This window comes from Mchenga conophoros, linkage group LG11 (assembly GCF_057382185.1).
Source record: "Mchenga conophoros isolate Kocher_MC1m ecotype Shallow Benthic linkage group LG11, M_conophoros_male_GT1.1, whole genome shotgun sequence".
Taxonomy (NCBI): domain Eukaryota; kingdom Metazoa; phylum Chordata; class Actinopteri; order Cichliformes; family Cichlidae; genus Mchenga; species Mchenga conophoros.
The window spans coordinates 24,934,045-24,952,440 of NC_140536.1; the positions used below are offsets into that span (position 1 = coordinate 24,934,045).

An 18,396-nucleotide genomic window follows, 5' to 3' on the forward strand; every position below is an offset into this window, starting at 1 on the left:
TAAGGTGCTTAGTGAAGCGGAGGTGGTGCCTTGCTTCTTTGAAGGTGATCTGTTTTGTTGTTTCTTGTCAATCAGGATTATTGATCACCCCGAACAACCAGGAAAGTTTAAAAACAGCAGCAGAGTGTGTGTGTGTTCGTTCAGCTATTCATTATATGAGAAACCAATAAGGGATACAGAGACGAGATTCAGTGTTTTATATTGCATGCACAGGGAGTTATGGGGAAGAGGTCTAGGCAAAGGAATGTAGCTAAAGAAATAGAATTTTTATAAAACTATCAGGTTAGGTTAAAGCAAAACATCCTTCCATTTAAAGCCACAGAAAGATAACATTTCGTGTTAATGATTAAAGCCCCGTTGGAATGCAGACTGGCAGCGTGCCTGCAGTGAAATATGCACAATTACATTTTTCACACATGTAACTCAGACACACAGAGAAAGAGACATGACACATTTATTAAAACTTGAGTTTTACATTTGATTGATGCGCAACATTGATTGACAATCATCATCCAGTCGGTAAATATTTTTGTTTTAAGTATAAAACCATTTGAAAATACACTTTTCAATTCAAATGTTACTGATTGCTATGTGAATCTGCACGGTGAAACAACTGTATTATAAAAGTCGCTCAGCTGAGAGACACTGGGAACAGGTGTGTCCTCTTTTCTATAGCAGTATGAATAATGCTTGCATGATAGGGTTTCATTGAAAGCTTATCATTGAATGTGGCAGCAGTCAGCCCTACTGTAAGTAGGAACCACAAAGTTTCCAATACAATTTCAGTGGTCCTCAACTGCAAGGTGGGCCTCCCTGTGTGGGTGCAGCACCAGAGGAAGAACATGCACAATCAAGGGGTAAAAAGCTTGTCAGTATTACTGTGCTGACCTTCATATGACTGAAATTCAACTAGAATCTCTGTCCCTCTTTTTTTAAGTTCCTTCCTCATCGATGTTAATGAGTGACAGAAACCGTGCACGAGCTCTTGCAAGGGAAAGGAGGTGGGGGTGGGGGTGGAGGGGGGGTTGATAAATAGATTTTTAAGTTGAAGCATGCCACAGAATGTTTGTGAACCACTGTCCTATTAAAACATTACCTGTTAACTCAACGGTACCGGGATTAAATACACCACTTCCCTCTAGAAAGAAATACATGTTTTGCAATAATAAGTTTAACTTGTAACTATTTTTTAATTGTAACTATTTACAATAAAAAAAATGGGTAGCTTAAGTTAAACACACTAGTAAAGTAGATACATTTGACTCCCCTAAAAGTTAATAAAACTACATAGAAATGCATACGGTACAAAATGCATCAACCATTTTAAGAGACTTGTCATAGTGATAATAAAGAAATAACACATTGGTTAAGGTGCATTCAGACTGCAAGATTTTAGCAGGAAAAAGCTTTAGCAGGATATTAAGTTTGAGGTATGCCGATCGCACAGTGATAATGCCTCCTGAATCCTACGCTACAACGAATGAGTGCAATTTCTCCACCACTCTTCCATCGTACGTGCCAACATTTACCTGGCATGACTCAACTAGACTTTCTTTTGGAATCTCAAACATTTCTTTTTGCATGTTTTACCTCAAAATCTATTTGTCTGCTTTGGCATTTCTACAATTGCACCATCACATTGTCTCACGCTACACTTACATTGCTCATTTTGGGTTTGTTTGTTTTTTAAGTTGTCAGATTTGTTCCTGAGGCTACTTTTGGTCACAAAACTGTCTCAACGCCCAACTTGGGACTTCTCTACTGGTGCAGCGTAGGACTGTCATTCTAGAGCCAGAGGAACAACTAGCCTTTAACACTGGTCATGTTAATGAATGTCTGCGTCTTTGGGAAATATAGTTTGCTTTGGGGAGTATAGCTTGGCTTGGTTTAAAGGTACAAAATAGCTGTAGGATTATATATAATGTGAAGAGAGTAGCATCAGTCTTCTCAGATATTGCTCAGCAATAAAGAAATAATCCTGGTTTTCAAAATGTAAAAAACTACTCATTGTAAAAAGCTCTTTGAAAATGATCTGAATGCAAACGTTTTCTGCGACGCTTTCAGCCATTTGTTCATTTGTTCTTAGTTGTTTCTTCCCGTCATCTCGCTGTGTGATTGTCAAAGAAGGACCCAAAGTCTTCAGTCTCATATGTGTACTGTGAAATAAAGCTGCTGCTTTTGTTGTAGCACCAGGCCAGTTTGGCATCCACGATTGAGTCCTTAAAGCCAGCAATACTTGGGCTCATAAGCATTTTGTTCCTCTTGGCACGTTTTACAGAGTTACTGAATGCCATATTTTGTCTCCAGTTCCTCAGCTGCTTTCCCCAGGTGCATATTTCTTAGTTTTTCTAATAATTCATTGAACAGTGGCCTGTGCAGCATTCCACCTCGTCCTCCTCCACCTGAATGTAAGGCCCACACCCGCAGCATCTGGTAGTGAGCCTCCCGGCAGGATCGGTGATCCATCTCTGCTTGTTCAATCTCTGTATCAGTCACACCAAGACAACGCACCAGCTGCTTCACCTGCACCACAGGTACCAGATCCAGGACGGCATAGATCAGCTCAGAGACTGTTGGGGGGAGAAATGAATAGGGGTATTGAGCAAAAGCGATACAACTGAGCACTTTTTGTTGAAGCTTGCACACTGGACCTCTGATGAGGAGCTATACACTCACGATTGATTTCCAGCGGGACACAGTCAGGCAGTTTGGACGTCTCCACTTGGGCCACAGAAGTCTGAGGAACCTCTGTCACAATGGTCTCCAAATGTTCCTCACTCTTCACCAAGACCTGCTATAAAACAAGAGCAGATCCTATTTATTGTCTGCAGATTGTAGACCGAACTGAGAAAAGTAACGACCGGCAGTTAAATCAACGTACCTCACAAGATTCCTGGGAAGTGTCAGATCGCTGGGAGGACCGTAGTAGCCTTTTTTTGGTTTGTCGTTTCGTGATCACGTACGTCATTAAAACCACAGACACCATCAACACTAATATTCCAGCTCCAGCTCCAGCAATTATACTGACAAAAGAGTCCGATTCATTGGGCGTATTTTCTTTTGAAGTAGCTAGAGAGTTACAGAAAAAAAATAGATCCATATTAAAACATAAGAAAAGAAAATGTACAGAAAATGTAAAGTTTTACTGGAGTTGAGAATTGAAAAAACATACATTATGTCTTAGTCAACAAAATTATTAATAATATTATAATATGCTTAAGTACATCTATGATTATTCTATTTGCTCACTCTTTTGTGAGAAAGAGGGCCTGGTTGGTGCTCACCTATTGTGGGTTTTGAACACAAGTGGTTGCACTGAGGAGAGCAACTGTGGAGAAGAGAGAACACTTTTCATAACACGGACGAGGAAGTAGCACATCTTAAAGAGGAAACGATTCACATGACAGCCAAGATGCCTTTTTTACATCATCATATGAATTCAAGCAATTTCATTTTCACACTTTCAGTACTGTTTCAAAGTTACCACTAAGCAAGTAATTAGTGTTGAATTAACACTTATTCAGCTGTCACAATCACTACTAATTGCTACATTTATTTGTTAGAAAGAATGTAGCTTGGGATTGTTGAAAGTACGGGCAGCAAGTTCCCTTGGGCTCTCAGGTTTTTTCCCATGATAAATACCACTGTACCTATCCACATGCTAAATTATTAACTAACACAAAATGTGGGTTGCCATGATTTTTACATTCATAATTCTATTTTTTTAAGTATAAGACATCCACATAAGACATTTGTCTACATCGGCTTGACTCGAGTGTTTCTAAGACTTATAAACATTTACTTCCTCCCTGAGTGGGACAGACAGACCGTGTGTTTAACAAATGAGAACTTGTTCAGTGACTGTTCACATCTCAGGTTTTCATGTGTCATAACTTCTCTGTTGCCAACAAATGGAAAGACTGAGAAATGTGCTGAGAGTTTCAATTCTACAAACACACTTCCCCGTTAACATTTAAACAAACAATCCCAAACAGTGAAATAGGAACAATGCGCACACACACAAAGCTCACATACAACAGTCGTATGCTCACCTCTCGCACAGTTTGCACTTGCCGTTGTCTTTGTAGTAATTGTCCTTACATCTGCACACAGTGTTATTATCTGGTGTACCTGTGAACAGCAAGATTGTTTCTATTTAGACTCACATGAAGAAATGCATTATGGGCCATGACTTAGTGGGTACTGGAATAAGTTAAGGCTTACATTTCTGCATTTCCACTTCATCGGCTTTGCACGTTTTACATCTGCGACAATCAAAGGTTTCGCTGTCAATTCTAATCTTGTAATATCCATATTTACATCGACACTTAGTGTTCTGGTTTCCTAAACATGGCGACACCTGGATTTCATTCTTTAAAGCTGCAGAAAGGAACGCACACACACACAAAAGAAAATCAAGTAAGGCAAACCTGAAGCTGAAGATATACTTCTAAATCTAACATGTTAGACTGAGTCAGGAAAGGATAAAGTTGCTCTACCTTTGCAGGTTCTGCAAGGTAGGCAGTTGGGGGAGTAGTTCATAAATTCTAAGTACTGTCCTCCCGGACACTGTGTGCAGGTTGATCTCTCTTTGGGACCATGACATTTTTCTTGAAGCTTAAAACCTGAAAACAGGAAAATTACGTGTAAAAACAAAAAGTTAGCTTGATGATGTCTCAGATTATTTGCTTGTCACTGTGGATATATATGACATACAGTGGCTCATACAGTACCTGGACTGCATTTGTTGCAACATATTCCATCTTCAGTGTGAAACTCGTCAGGTTTACAGTTCTTATTAACTTCCTGTGACTCTGGTAACGATGCCAAAGTGGTGATGAACATGCACTAAAACAAAGAATTTACAATGAATATCCAAAGAGAAGTTCCCAACAAGGGAATTTCTCATTTCTTCATGCAGTGACCTTTAAGGTGTTCTCACCATCAGGCAAAGTAAGGTGCCAAAAGAGGCTTTTTTACTCCTCTGTCCTCTGTGCCGAAGGGCCTCCATAATCAAAATGACCCAAAGTCCACTAATTTGAGGAAGTGTAGTTGCATAGCATAGCTGCTGCACTCCATCAGCCCCCGATCCTCGCACTGGCCCCTTGGCTGCTGTGTAGGATTGCGGTCTGTTCTCTGGTCAGCTGAATGGTAATTAACAAAAAGGATTTTAGGAATAGGCACAGTACAAAAATCATAAAGCAGGATTTTGGCAGAGAGCAGAATGCATTTTAAAGCTCTAATCGCGTCAGCCGCTACCATGTTTGCTTGTGCACTTTAGAACTACTCATATGCTACAGTATTGTGTCATAACATTAAGACATACTGTGCTTTTATCAGGTGTTATGGTTGGATAAATGCTAAAAATGTGCTATTTAATCCAGTTGGTAGGTGAATGCTAGGTAACCAAATGACATCATAACATCTGATGATAGATAAGAACCCCGAGACCTGCCAAGTTTGGTTGCTCAACTCCTGATAACATAGAAGGAGTTTGCATAGAGATGTGGAGCATTATTAAAAATTATTTTTTACATTTAAATTAGCAGAAGTGAAACAAAGTGAACCCCGGGTTCACGTTGTGTCCATAGACTTGTATTGGACAGAAATTTTAAATAGATTAGATGAAATGGTATGTGTGGTAGAGGTTGAATTATCAGAAGTGGTTTTCCCAGCATGGTGAGAAGATTAAACGAAACTCTCTCCAAGCCGCTGCACAGGTAATAATTTATCTCATTTATCTCACAAATGTAACGCCACAGGTATACGGATATGTAACGCGTGCGGGGGCTGAGGCTGCAAATGTTTTCGCCTGGATTTTTTATTAAAGCTGACTATTAGCAGAGCGGTGCTTTATACAATCCTACACATAATACTGCACATTATGCATCTTCTCCCGTTAACAAGCCCTTAATTCAATGAATTTAAACACCTTAAAGAGGACGAGTTTGGGTGTGACTACTGTGAAGACAGTGTGATCCCTAAAGAAATAATTCACAGAGAGACTGATTTTGTGCTCAGTAAACGAAGGTCGCATATCTGCGCCACTTGTTTGGGCAGCTTCCCTCTTCGCTTCCCTGTCGCGGTCAAAGGCTGAGATTAGAAACTTTTTCGAGTGTTTTTAAGCGCACAAAAACTCGACGTGTCTTATTTTTACGTATTTACAGATTACACTGACGTGTTTGAGAACTTAACCTGCACTTTTCATTTAACTTTTTTCTTGTCACTGGTTTCGATTTAACTACCCACCACACAAACGCCCACCACAGTCTGATATGAATCGCTCCTTCCCACAGACACACTGCTTAGATATTTAACTGTCACTTACCTGGACGACCACCGTCACTCTGAGGAATATTTCTTAACCTCAGCTCCTTGCGTGGAAATCGGCATTTCAGTTACTGAAGTACACATATATATTTTAGAGAAAGCAGCGCGACAGAACTGCTGCTGCTGCCCAGTCTCTGAAGAGGGGAGGCGGTCTCAAACGGGAAATGCTGTGACGCGCACGTTTCACAGGAATTAGTTTCACAGGCAAACTGGCAAAACTGCACCTGAGGTTCAAAAACACAACAAACCTGTAGGAAAGCCGTTAAACCAGCAGACAAGTCAACTTCAGTTCAATAAGGACAATAACAAGAATCATAAAACACTTGGGATGTGGAGCTATCTGTAAATAAAAGCACACTACGATCATTTTCAGCTTTTTAAAAAAATGAATTGGAAATTTCTACATTAAAAAAAGATATTAAATTAAATTTTAGACTATATATACACAGATATCTAAGGGAACAATCCACAACCTAAAACATAGAGTTAAACATCGATAGGCCAGTAGCTTGACCGGATAAAAAGAGTATCACGGAGAGAGGGTGATTAGTCTTTCCCAAATACAGGGAGGGGTTCACCTCGGTGCGAAAGACTGCGTGGGCTAGTAGTTCATACTAGCATTGCATTGTAGGTTTTCATATTCAGAAAACCTCTGTATACAAGTGGCAAGGACTGCAAGCCGCTGCACGTCCACGCACCAGTGTGAGTGCTAAAATCTGGCATCCATCCATCAGTCCTCCATCGTAGTGGCAGCAGACTAAGCAGGATATTCCAGACAGTCTTCTCTCCAGCAACGATTTCCACTTCGTCATTGCGGGGGAGGGCATCGTATATATCAAAATATTGAACAACACCCCTTAATCTTTTGGCGCCATTAAGGAATCACAGAAATTATCTATGAAGCCGAGACCAAGTGAAGTTACAGAGTGCTGAGCCACACTGTGCAGAAAAGTCGCCAACGCTCCGCTGACTCAATAACTGCAGAGTTAATGGCGTGGCCAAACAGCTGTAATAATAACGTGTAGGTGTAGGTGGCTCAGTATTTATGTATGTCTCAAACGGGTTCTGGGTCTTTCTGTGCGTCTGCTCACAGCTGGGCAAGCCCGTAAACCTCCCAAAGGACGGACCCAGATAAAAAACATAACCAAAGACGATCCAGAAGCGTTTTGGGGCCTGAGCTGTGATCTAATGAATGAAAAGGTAAAAGATTGCCTCCCAGGGGATAAAGAGGAATTTAAAAGCCAGCACAGTGATGAAAGGGAGGGGACATTACTACATATCATGTATGTAGCTTTCACATTTGTGTCACAAGTACCATCATTGCAGGCAGGTGCTGCCATCTGCTATGGATGCTTAACTGACCTCTCTGCAGGCCATGTTGTTTACATTATTAAGGTGTGCCAGCTGCTTTTTGTAAACGGGGTTGCTTATTAACTACTCTTTAATTAAAGACAACGTTGAAACGTTAAAAAACGTTCTGAGGGACCCAGGGTCCCTGAGCAGTTGTGGACCTTTTTATATTTTGTGTGTGTGTTCACTGTTATTTTTTTCCGTGTGTATTTATAGGGAGGTGTGTGCGTGGTTGTGGCTGTAACCAGGAGGCCGGGCTGCAGGCTGAAGATTGCTGGCCACGCCCGAGGAAGATGCCACACACCGTCAGCGGATCAGCATCGGCGGAGGGAGCTACTTAATAGTGTGCAGCCTCCACCGACGCGGGATGATTCTGTCACGGTTTGCCAGGGCAAGCCGTGGGGATGTGGAGGAAAATAGGACCCAAAACGCTAACGGCGCGTTTATTTACAGTGCGATAAATGATAATACATCCCCGTGCTCTCCCTTTACTCCCGTGTTGTGTCTTCTTCCCAGCTTCTGTCAGGGACCTGGTCTGGGCACGTCTTTCACTTTCTTTCCACACTTGCAGTCTATGACATTCGTCTTGCTCTCTTCTGCTTGAATGTGCCAAAGATCTGAAAATGTCCTATAAAGGGATGAACCTTTAATACCTTTGTATCATTTTACTCCTAAACGAATCACCAATTGAGTGGACGCTGAGTGGTTAAGCCATTACTTTGAAATCATTAGTTATTCTGGAAAGGACCTGATAAAAACGTCTTTGCATACTGTGAAATTGACTACAGAGATTAAGCATAGGCTGTAAGGCAAGTATCACTTAACTATATTTATAGGCACCATAATTTTTAAAAGAGCATCCTGTAGTAGACCAGTCCTTTATTAAAGAGGCCAGCAGAGCGTTACCTCACGCGACTTTGCTATTACAGTATACTAAAAGAGCTCATTCAGCAGAGCAAGACAAGTGCTTCCTCAGAAAAACCACATCCTTCCTTTATAGGTAGCAACAAAAAAAGCATCTTCATCTCTTCACTCTTCCGCCTCCCTCTCACCCAGTCTTCCTCTGTGTCACACATAAAGTGTCACTTACACTAACCCGTTTGGCATACATAGGTCTTTGCAAAAATGCACATGCAAATAGACTGTTGATTCCCCCACACAGTCTTCTAGTCCAGCTGTGAGGACTGACTGGCTCATCTCTGACTCAGCATGCAGATTTTGTCAACTAAAAAGTGGCGTTGTTTATCTGTTTACTTCATAACAAAAGAGTCAACATGTTCCTGGCACAAGAACTTTTGAAGTTCTGTTTAGACATATCAACTCTTACGGTCAAGCATCAATACTGATACTGAAACCTCAAGATAAGCATGACCAGTTTTGCTGTAACCAGTTCATGATCAGCCATGGTCTTGTTGCACAGTCATCTCTCATCCAGTCATCTCTGTATTCTGTTTGAGTGTTGCTACTCAGCTATAGTCACACTTGTCACTTGAGGCTGCCCCTATTTCCTTAAACCTAGTCCCCGTTTCACTGTTGAAAGGAGGTCACGTGCTGTGGCTTGGTTTCTGTGAAAACTGAGGTCAAGTATAGTAATTATCGCTGGCTGGCAGCTATCTACACACTAATGGCATTTTGTCAGTTTTTGCTGATTAATGTTCTCACACCTACGCTACCAGTTACACCAATAATAAAGCAATTAACTAGAAACATATCATTCTTATCATTTACAGCACGGTTTTACCCCCGTCTGGAAAATATACCTTTTGTTTTAATTCAGAAAAAATACACTCAACCTTCAGATAACAAACTGAAGTGTGCATGAAACTAACAGAAGACAGTCTAAGACTTCATACAAGGATATCAATGAGGTCCACACCATGAACAAATGAGCTGCTGGATCCAGATGAATGTCTGGATCCGGATCGTTTTTTTAATATTGTGATTATATTGAGAGTCTATCTTAAACATGATGCCTCACTTTTTTTTTGTTATCCCACTTCAGAAGTGTATGTGAAGCTGTGATGTGAAGTGCCCAATTTTGTCCTATATCAAAATGTCAGCCTTTAAAAAAAACTCAGCTAGTTTGCCCATTGTGTAAGTTTTTTTTTTTTGACTTTCTATTAGGTTTATTTAATGTTTTATATCATTTCTTGTTTTTTTTTACTCTTAGTAAATTTAGCCCCATTCTTGGTTCCTAGTTGCCTTGTAATTGTAATTGTAATCCTTCCTGTGTTCCCTTTCTGCTATGTCAAGTCTTGTGCATTAAATTCATTCACGTGTATGTCTTCCCTATTTAATTATCACATTTCCCGTTTTACTTTGAGAGTTAGAATTCCTTGTGCGTTTCCTTTATTTTTGCTTCTTGTACCTTGTTTTCTGTATGATTTAGTTCACCTGTGTCTTATCTCCACTTTCCCTAATTACCCTTCTGTGTATATTGTCTGTGTATGTTTCTGTTCTCCCTCCCAGTGGTCCCGACCTCTGGTGTTTCTGGTGTTTGAAGGCCTTAGTGTGCTTTCAAGTCTTAGGTTTCAGTAGTTATAGTTTTCAGTTTCCTTTGTCCCTCATGATTCACATTTGTACAACCTTGACATCAGTCTGCAGTAAACAGCTCGCTTTTTGTTCGCCTCAGTCTGCCTGTCATCCTGGCTCTAAATCTGACTCCAAAACTTAAAATTGTAGGTTCACCCATGCTCCACTTTTGGTAACATTTTTATATTAATCAGTCCTTACCTTCTGAGTAATCCAACTGACAACACAGTTGGATTACACGCACGCACACACACAGCCAATAATCGCGCATATTATCCTTTAATTGCTCCAATGTGTATATGAGTTGATAAAGAATAACATAACTGTTTCTTAACTTGCACGTTATTCTACAGAAACATTTTGGTTTTTTGTCAGCCAAATGTTTATATTTGAAATGATAAAAAAATTTTGTAATGAGCAATTTGGGACCTATGCATGCAATTGGCATTGCAATGTTTTCAATCCTCATAACATTACACGCCTTCTCATTATCACAAAGTAATTTCTTGGAATGACATTTTTCTCATTAACACCTTTCTATAAGAGTAAAAAGATACCTATGAGGTAAACGATGCCTTACATTAAACGACTTCATCATCCTGTGCTAAGAAGAGGCGAGAGAGAGCGAGAGTGGCAGAGGTGAAAGAGAAAACGAGAGAATAAAAAGCATCAGAGTGCTCGCAGCAAAAGCAGATTTTGGAGGAAACGAGAGAGATAGGATGATGGAAAAATGTGGAGGCTGACGGGGGTATGTTTCTGTGCACAGCCAAGGTGGTCTCCAAAAAGACAGGAGAGAGAGAGAGTGGGACAAGGATGTTGACTGTTAATATGTAAGGTTTTCAGGATGAGTCATCTCTGACATTTTATGAATAGTCCCTTGACACACTTCTCGTCCCCTGCTCAGTCTCAGGCTCAGAGGGTCCCAAGTGACATCTTGCTAAAACCTCTCCTCCACAGTAAGTAAAGATTTTCACAGCATGTATTTTCAGCTATAACTTTATCATTTTGAATGTTTTAGTAGAGCCTTGTAACCTGTTTGCATTAGGATGTAAAGCTGGTCTCTCTTAGTGTTGTATTTTGTATGTGTTTTATCATCAGTGTGTTACAGGCTTTTTTAGAATTTAAAATGTGTGTCCTAACATATTTAGGCAGCCTGACTACCGAATTCTTTTTCTCAGAATGGAAGATGTTATGATATTTATCATCTTTAATCTTTAGTGTGTTTCACTGAGTGCCTGCTGGGATTGTTATGTGAATACATTTGACAGAATCATGATAGTAATACTTTTCCTCCTGTCTCTGCTTACTCCCCTCCTTTTCCTCCTCCTCCTCCTCCTCCTCTTCTTTTCTTGTATGTTTCTTCCCAGATGCGGCCACTCTGTTTTATTTTACCATTACTGTGCTTCCTACCTTTGCTATCTTCTAACCCTGTAAAGCCCACTTGCAGTCCAACACAGTACAGCTGGCCATATATATCACCTACGTTTTGTTGTGAAAAGTGCCCTGCAGGTACAGTAACTTCCTCACATCCCATTAAAGTTCATGGCTGTGATGTCAACAGTAGTGCTTTAACTGCAAACTGATGTTTCATATATTCCAGGTGAGTTTATGGCCAGACGCTCACAGAAAAACTGTGACCATAAATGTGAACCCTGTGAAGCTGGGAAATACACAGCCGGCTACAACACGGCGATGAACTGTGAATTTTGTGACAGCTGCAGTAAACGTGAGTAACTTCACATCTTTAGCTTTGGGCGTGGAGGCGCTACAGTACATGTGAGGATTTGAAATGTGTGAAAACTTTAAGGCAATTTTTAGACTGACAGCACAAAGAGCTTTAGTGGCAGGAATGATGACGTAGTGGGTTTTACGACTTACACGTTTTTCTACAGACACATTGATTCGAGCTCTTGTACACAGATATTCCCGCTAGAGCGCACCTGTTATCTTTTAAGCAGATAGAAGAATGACAAAGCATTACAGTAAAAATACTACTCAGGACCCCCCCTCCCCTTGTTATAGTGAAACATGTGGTTGCTTATACATTTTGTGTTAGTGTGTGAGCTCTATCATGCTCTCTCTTGATGTGAGATGTGTGAGTGAGTCATTAACTCTCTGTCGACCTGACCACTGCATTTGACCAATGACTCCACAGAATTTTGACAAAGTCAGACTGCTAGCTGTTTCTCAACTCAGGATTTCAGAGAAGTTTGCATATACAAAACTTACACAAGGGGATTTCCCATTTCATGTATCAACGGGGGGATACAGTCAGAAGGAGATGAAAGACAGAAGGGGAAGAGAAGGGGGTCTGTGAAACCAACTGTGAGCCAGCACTGGGGTTTAATATGATGAGATTCTGCAGCAGAAGTTTGTGTTTACACAGTAATCTCGACATGGTCTGCGGCACAGCCCACCGAGACAGGAGGAGGCTGAAAAAGCAGACCATCTTCATGTCAGTGGAAAAAAGAGCAAAATACCAAAAAAGCAGCAAACAGTGGAAAGAGCAGAAATGTCATGTCCTATGTTATTATTACTCAGGGCTTTGTGCTGGTACAGGTGAACAAAACAGCATGTCGTGCCTTTTTTAAATGTCACTGTGGAAAACAGACAAGAGAAAACACAGAACTGAGACAAATTTGAGTTTCTCGGTCTCAATTTTGGCTACATGTGCATTTTAGCTGAATTTGACTTTTTTGTGTGTCAACCAAGAAGCCTTTTTTACACATATCATAATCAAAGGGCTCACATACCTTTTTCCAAATTACAAACCAGATACATATAGACATTTAACATCGACCAAACATCTACTTATTGTTTATACACCTGCACATTAGAACAACTGTTTACATTTCTTCAGCAGAGGAAGGTGGGCGTTCAAAGCACAAGAAGGGGCTTTATACCAATTAACGGCTATGGAAATAATTCAGCCCACTCAAAAACTTTGCATAGCAGAGCAGTGATATAAAAAGTGCTTCTGTGTTGTTGGTGCCAATGATTTGTTGGTGATGATGATAAGAGTTTGGATGTGTGGACCTCAGAGGGCTTCATGGAACAAAATGCTTGGTTACCTGTTCTCTTCTGTTTACTACTCTGTATGTTTATGCTGCTTACTGCTCTCACTGCATTTTAATTCATTATTATAAGACAGCAGAGTAAAACAGTGCTGAGCACACACGTAAGAGTCGCTGCCAGCTTTAAAATGTCCACAGTCCTCGTGTTGTGACCTCAGCTGCTCATTTTATAGTAATCTGTCTGGAAAAAGTGAAAATATTTTTATTCTGCTTGTGGACCGCTGTTGGCTGGTGAGCTTTTAAGACTCTGCATGTTGTGCTACGTCCCTCTGTAACCCTAAATGCCACAAAATGATTTCTGTTTACGATTTTCACTTTGTGTGTTTGGTTTTGGGATGACTGTGACTCTTTGGAAGTCATATAAGTAGTTTGCTGATTGCTAATATGTAACATCAGATTGAGGTGTGCACACTAAAGCATCATTTAAGAAAGACCTTGTTTCATCAAACTGAAATTCTCTAAAGAAGAAGCACCAGACGTGATAATATAACGGTCTTATGACTTCAAACCAGAATCTTTACCTGTCGTGCCTAGTTTTGTGAGTCATTTCACATTTTCAGTTTTATCACAAAGACATCCTTTGCACACACTTTCAACTTTATCCGTCTTTAAATCACTTTTAACAATGACCGTGTTTTTCCACAGCAAACATGGAGGTCAAGACAGAATGCAGCGCGACTCATAACACCGTGTGCACATGTAAGGCTGGCTACAAGTGCAAAGACCAAGACTGTAAAGAGTGTGTATCCACAATCAAACCCACCGTCCCTCCATCTACTACTGGTAAGTGAGCCCTTCTCGGCACAGTCAACTAAATGTGAAACAATTGTTGACACAGTGGTTATCATTTATTCATTGCAGTGTTTTGTTTTGAATAGTTTCAACCATAACACACTTGAGGGCCACGTGCAGCATCACATTCTCATTAAGGAGCTTTGTCGTTTTGCATTCTTTCATTAACAATTTGCTACAGATTATCAGTGTAAAAGCACAAAAAATAACATTGTAGATGCGTTGCCCAAAGACATAAGATCGGAGACTAATTTAACACTACCATGAAAAGCAATAACATAACAGATATACTCATCTTTTACACCAAAATGATTTAGGCGTCAAACTTGTCTGAGTGTACAGGCTGAACCACAAAAGGGCAGCAAATGCTCATTTTTCATGAGAAGTTACTCATTTAACTACATCTGGGAATATAACTTCTTTTTATTTAAAAATACTCCTGAGAACCCATGAGTTCAAATGCCTTATTTTATGAAAACAAGACTGAAAGTAGCTCAGAGTAATAAGTTTGTTAAAAGAAACTGTTTATTTACATGTATGCACAAGAGCATTTACTAGCGTGTTTGTCTGGATCCAGTGGGGTACCTACAAACAAGGAAACATTCACACTCAAAAAATATTCATGCCCAAAGTGGTGACGTTAAGTAATCTGATTACATGAAAACATTCAGTTACGTAAGTACAACGTAAAATGTTCAAATTAATGGAATCTGGCCAAATGAAACTTACATTGAGCTCCCTAAAAAAATAAATCACAATTAATGAATTAAATGAATAAACCTTTGATTTGATATACTTCAGTTTCATTTTGTGTTTATGAGGGCAAAGACTAATTTTTTGAGTGCATATTTTAACCCAAAGAAAAGAAGATATCAACACAAAAGTACCATCAGGATATTGTAAAGCAGCACTAACGTCAAGACTTGCTTAGAGAAACCCAATCATAGATAGTCATCACCCACAACCCTACAGAGGTCAGTCAGCTCTATGTGGCCTTTTAGCATCTTTCAGCTCGTTGTTTCTAGTTTTTAAAGTCTGCCAGTAATGAGTTTAGATGCACTTAACGCTGATGTCATCCACCTTAAACCCACTGTGTCTGCGAGGGACAAGTATGCACTCTGAGGTGATAACATCAGTGTTTAAAAAGTGTTTAAAATTCTCTAAAGAAGAAGCACCAGACGTGATAATATAACGGTCTTATGACTTCAAACCAGAATCTTTACCTGTCGTGCCTAGCTTTGTGAGTCATTTCACATTTTCAGTTTTATCACAAAGACATCCTTTGCATACACTTTCAACTTTATCCGTCTTTAAATCACTTTTAACAATGACCGTGTTTTTCCACAGCAAAAGTGGAGGTCAAGACAGACTGCAACCCGACTCATGTGTGCACATGTAAGGCTGGCTACAAGTGCAAAGACCAAGACTGTAAAGAGTGTGTATTGATACCAGCCACAGTCAAACCCACCGTCCCTCCATCTACTACTGGTAAGTGAGCCCTTCTCGGCACAATCAACTAAATGTGAAACAATTGTTGACACAGTGGTTATCATTTATTCATTGCAGTGTTTTGTTTTGAATAGTTTCAACCATAACACACTTGAGGGCCACGTGCAGCATCACATTCTCATTAAGGAGCTTTGTCGTTTTGCATTCTTTCATTAACAATTTGCTACAGATTATCAGTGTAAAAGCACAAAAAATAACATTGTAGATGCGTTGCCCAAAGACATAAGATCGGAGACTAATTTAACACTACCATGAAAAGCAATAACATAACAGATATACTCATCTTTTACACCAAAATGATTTAGGCGTCAAACTTGTCTGAGTGTACAGGCTGAACCACAAAAGGGCAGCAAATGCTCATTTTTCATGAGAAGTTACTCATTTAACTACATCTGGGAATATAACTTCTTTTTATTTAAAAATACTCCTGAGAACCCATGAGTTCAAATGCCTTATTTTATGAAAACAAGACTGAAAGTAGCTCAGAGTAATAAGTTTGTTAAAAGAAACTGTTTATTTACATGTATGCACAAGAGCATTTACTAGCGTGTTTGTCTGGATCCAGTGGGGTACCTACAAACAAGGAAACATTCACACTCAAAAAATATTCATGCCCAAAGTGGTGACGTTAAGTAATCTGATTACATGAAAACATTCAGTTACGTAAGTACAACGTAAAATGTTCAAATTAATGGAATCTGGCCAAATGAAACTTACATTGAGCTCCCTAAAAAAAATCACGATTAATGAATTAAATGAATAAACCTTTGATTTGATATACTTCAGTTTCATTTTGTGTTTATGAGGGCAAAGACTAATTTTTTGAGTGCATATTTTAACCCAAAGAAAAGAAGATATCAACACAAAAGTACCATCAGGATATTGTAAAGCAGCACTAACGTCAAGACTTGCTTAGAGAAACCCAATCATAGATAGTCATCACCCACAACCCTACAGAGGTCAGTCAGCTCTATGTGGCCTTTTAGCATCTTTCAGTCTGCCAGTAATGAGTTTAGATGCCTTTAACGCTGATGTCATCCACCTTAAACCCACTGTGTCTGCGAGGGACAAGTATGCACTCTGAGGTGATAACATCAGTGTTTAAAAGTGTTTAAAACAACAACAAATTAAAAAATAAAATATTTGTTATCAGATCGCATTTTTCATGAAACACAATGAAGAAATGTTGTTTACAACTTACAGCTTAAACAGATTTTTTTTAATTATGGTTACGTTTTGGCACCATCAGCACTTCACAAAGGTTAGGGAATTTACTAACTTCATGTGAAGTGCTTGAGTTGCCTAAACCTAACCACAGAGGAGAGCACAGACACAGGTGAGAATGTGAGAATTGTGCACTTCTCTTGTCTACCTCAACAGCCTCCTGGCAAAGCTCTGCGCAGTGCTTAAAGGAAATTTCCTTTCATGCCTCCATCCCCCCTACAACATAACTCAGTAACAGTGTAGCAATCCATGATAACAAGTTCTAGAAGACAGGCAGATTTAGGGGTGTAGTACATGAATCTGTTAACTGATTCAAAGTCTTAATGTCGTGTCCTGTGTTATTATCACTCTGGGCTCTGTACGAGGGCAGTTGAGCAAAACAGTCTGTTGTCTCTTTTTTTAAATGTCACTGTAGAGGCCCTAGTTGTAGCATGTGTTTTCCTGTACTGTAATCGTGCCTACATACAGTAATGTGGACAGGTCATAGTCAGAATCCCTAAAATGTTTCTGATTCAGCTGAAACTGTTACATGACTAAAAATAATCCAAACAAATGAGCTGTTAATAATGCTTGGAAGCTATTTGCATGTTCTTGTAACTGTTTGCCTCTTCTGTAGTAACCGTGGAGAAAGGACACACACATTCAAACACACACACACACACAAACACATGATGAAATAAGTTAAACATTAGGGACAAAAGAGTGAGCTCACTGACAAATCCAAGCCACAATAGTGTCATCTTGTCATCGAACTAATAATGCCTGCAGTGAGCTTATAAGGTTCTCTTTTTTTTATGTTTCCCTCTAGTGGCGACACCTGATGTTACCACCACCAGGCTCGCCACTAAACCGATTGCAGGTAAAGTAGCCAAATTGTGTTGCCTGTGAAATTATTGAACTGATGTAAATTATGGAAACTAACTCTCTCATGTGTTATTATAGATACGGTGTGGTTCCTGGTGATAATTGCCCTCCTGTGTACAGGAATTGCACTGGTTGTTGTGACAAAAATCAAGCCATTTTTAGTCTGGATTAGGTTCACTCACGGTTAGTAGATTTCTTTTAAATCACTTAATATTTTTCTTAGAACTTTTGTGTTATAAATACCCCCAAATGTTTAAATTCTTATTAAAACCATCCCGTCATTTCTTGCTGCTTAGGGTACTTCTTGGCTGAAAAACCTGCCACACAACCTGCATGTGATGAAGAAGTGTCCAAGCCCGTCCAGGAAGTGTGCGGGAAATGTGACCAACCTATGTGTTAAAGACCAGATCTGGAATTTGGAGGAGCGAGAACCTAACAAGACACTCGGTGGCACATCCCAGATGCAAAACATTCGTCACTGCTTTTGGACATTTAAATGGAGCTAAAAGGCACTCCGCGCCGTGCTGATCAGTGGAATGCCAGAAGGTGGAAAGTTTGAAACTGTTGCTGTTTCCTGAGAGGACAGATGATCATTTTGGCATCTGTGACTTTGAAGTGTATAAAATTGTGGTGGGTAAAAATCTTGGAACTGATAAGACAGAGGGGACATTGTGGCAGTGAAAGGAAAGTATGTACTATAGTACATAAAGTTAAACATATT

At 39.8% G+C, this 18,396-nt stretch overlaps 2 protein-coding genes across 3 annotated transcripts; one reads left to right on the forward strand and one right to left on the reverse strand.

Moving 5' to 3' along the window:
• Positions 1 to 436: 436 nt before the first annotated feature.
• On the reverse strand, positions 437 to 6,521 carry tnfrsf1a (tumor necrosis factor receptor superfamily, member 1a). 2 transcript variants are annotated; one of them, XM_085291773.1, is made up of 10 exons: positions 6,329 to 6,521; positions 4,943 to 5,144; positions 4,734 to 4,848; positions 4,500 to 4,625; positions 4,225 to 4,380; positions 4,053 to 4,131; positions 3,285 to 3,328; positions 2,882 to 3,069; positions 2,677 to 2,791; positions 437 to 2,570 (listed from the first exon to the last, which is right to left on the reverse strand). In XM_085291773.1, exons 2-10 carry the CDS (start codon positions 5,009 to 5,011, stop codon positions 2,281 to 2,283), a joined length of 1,182 nt encoding a protein of 393 aa, XP_085147899.1. In that variant the 5' UTR covers positions 5,012 to 5,144; positions 6,329 to 6,521; the 3' UTR covers positions 437 to 2,280. The 2 variants fall into 2 exon arrangements, with proteins under 2 accessions (XP_085147899.1, XP_085147898.1); XM_085291772.1 differs by having other exon boundaries at positions 2,677 to 2,794; positions 6,329 to 6,504.
• On the forward strand, positions 5,461 to 18,110 carry LOC146564189 (uncharacterized). Its single transcript, XM_085291779.1, has 9 exons — positions 5,461 to 5,720; positions 7,897 to 11,168; positions 11,580 to 11,721; positions 11,813 to 11,938; positions 13,932 to 14,069; positions 15,426 to 15,566; positions 17,620 to 17,670; positions 17,754 to 17,858; positions 17,972 to 18,110. The coding sequence occupies exons 3-9, from the start codon at positions 11,580 to 11,582 to the stop codon at positions 18,073 to 18,075; spliced, it is 807 nt and encodes a 268-aa protein (XP_085147905.1). The 5' UTR covers positions 5,461 to 5,720; positions 7,897 to 11,168; the 3' UTR covers positions 18,076 to 18,110.
• Positions 18,111 to 18,396: the final 286 nt, after the last annotated feature.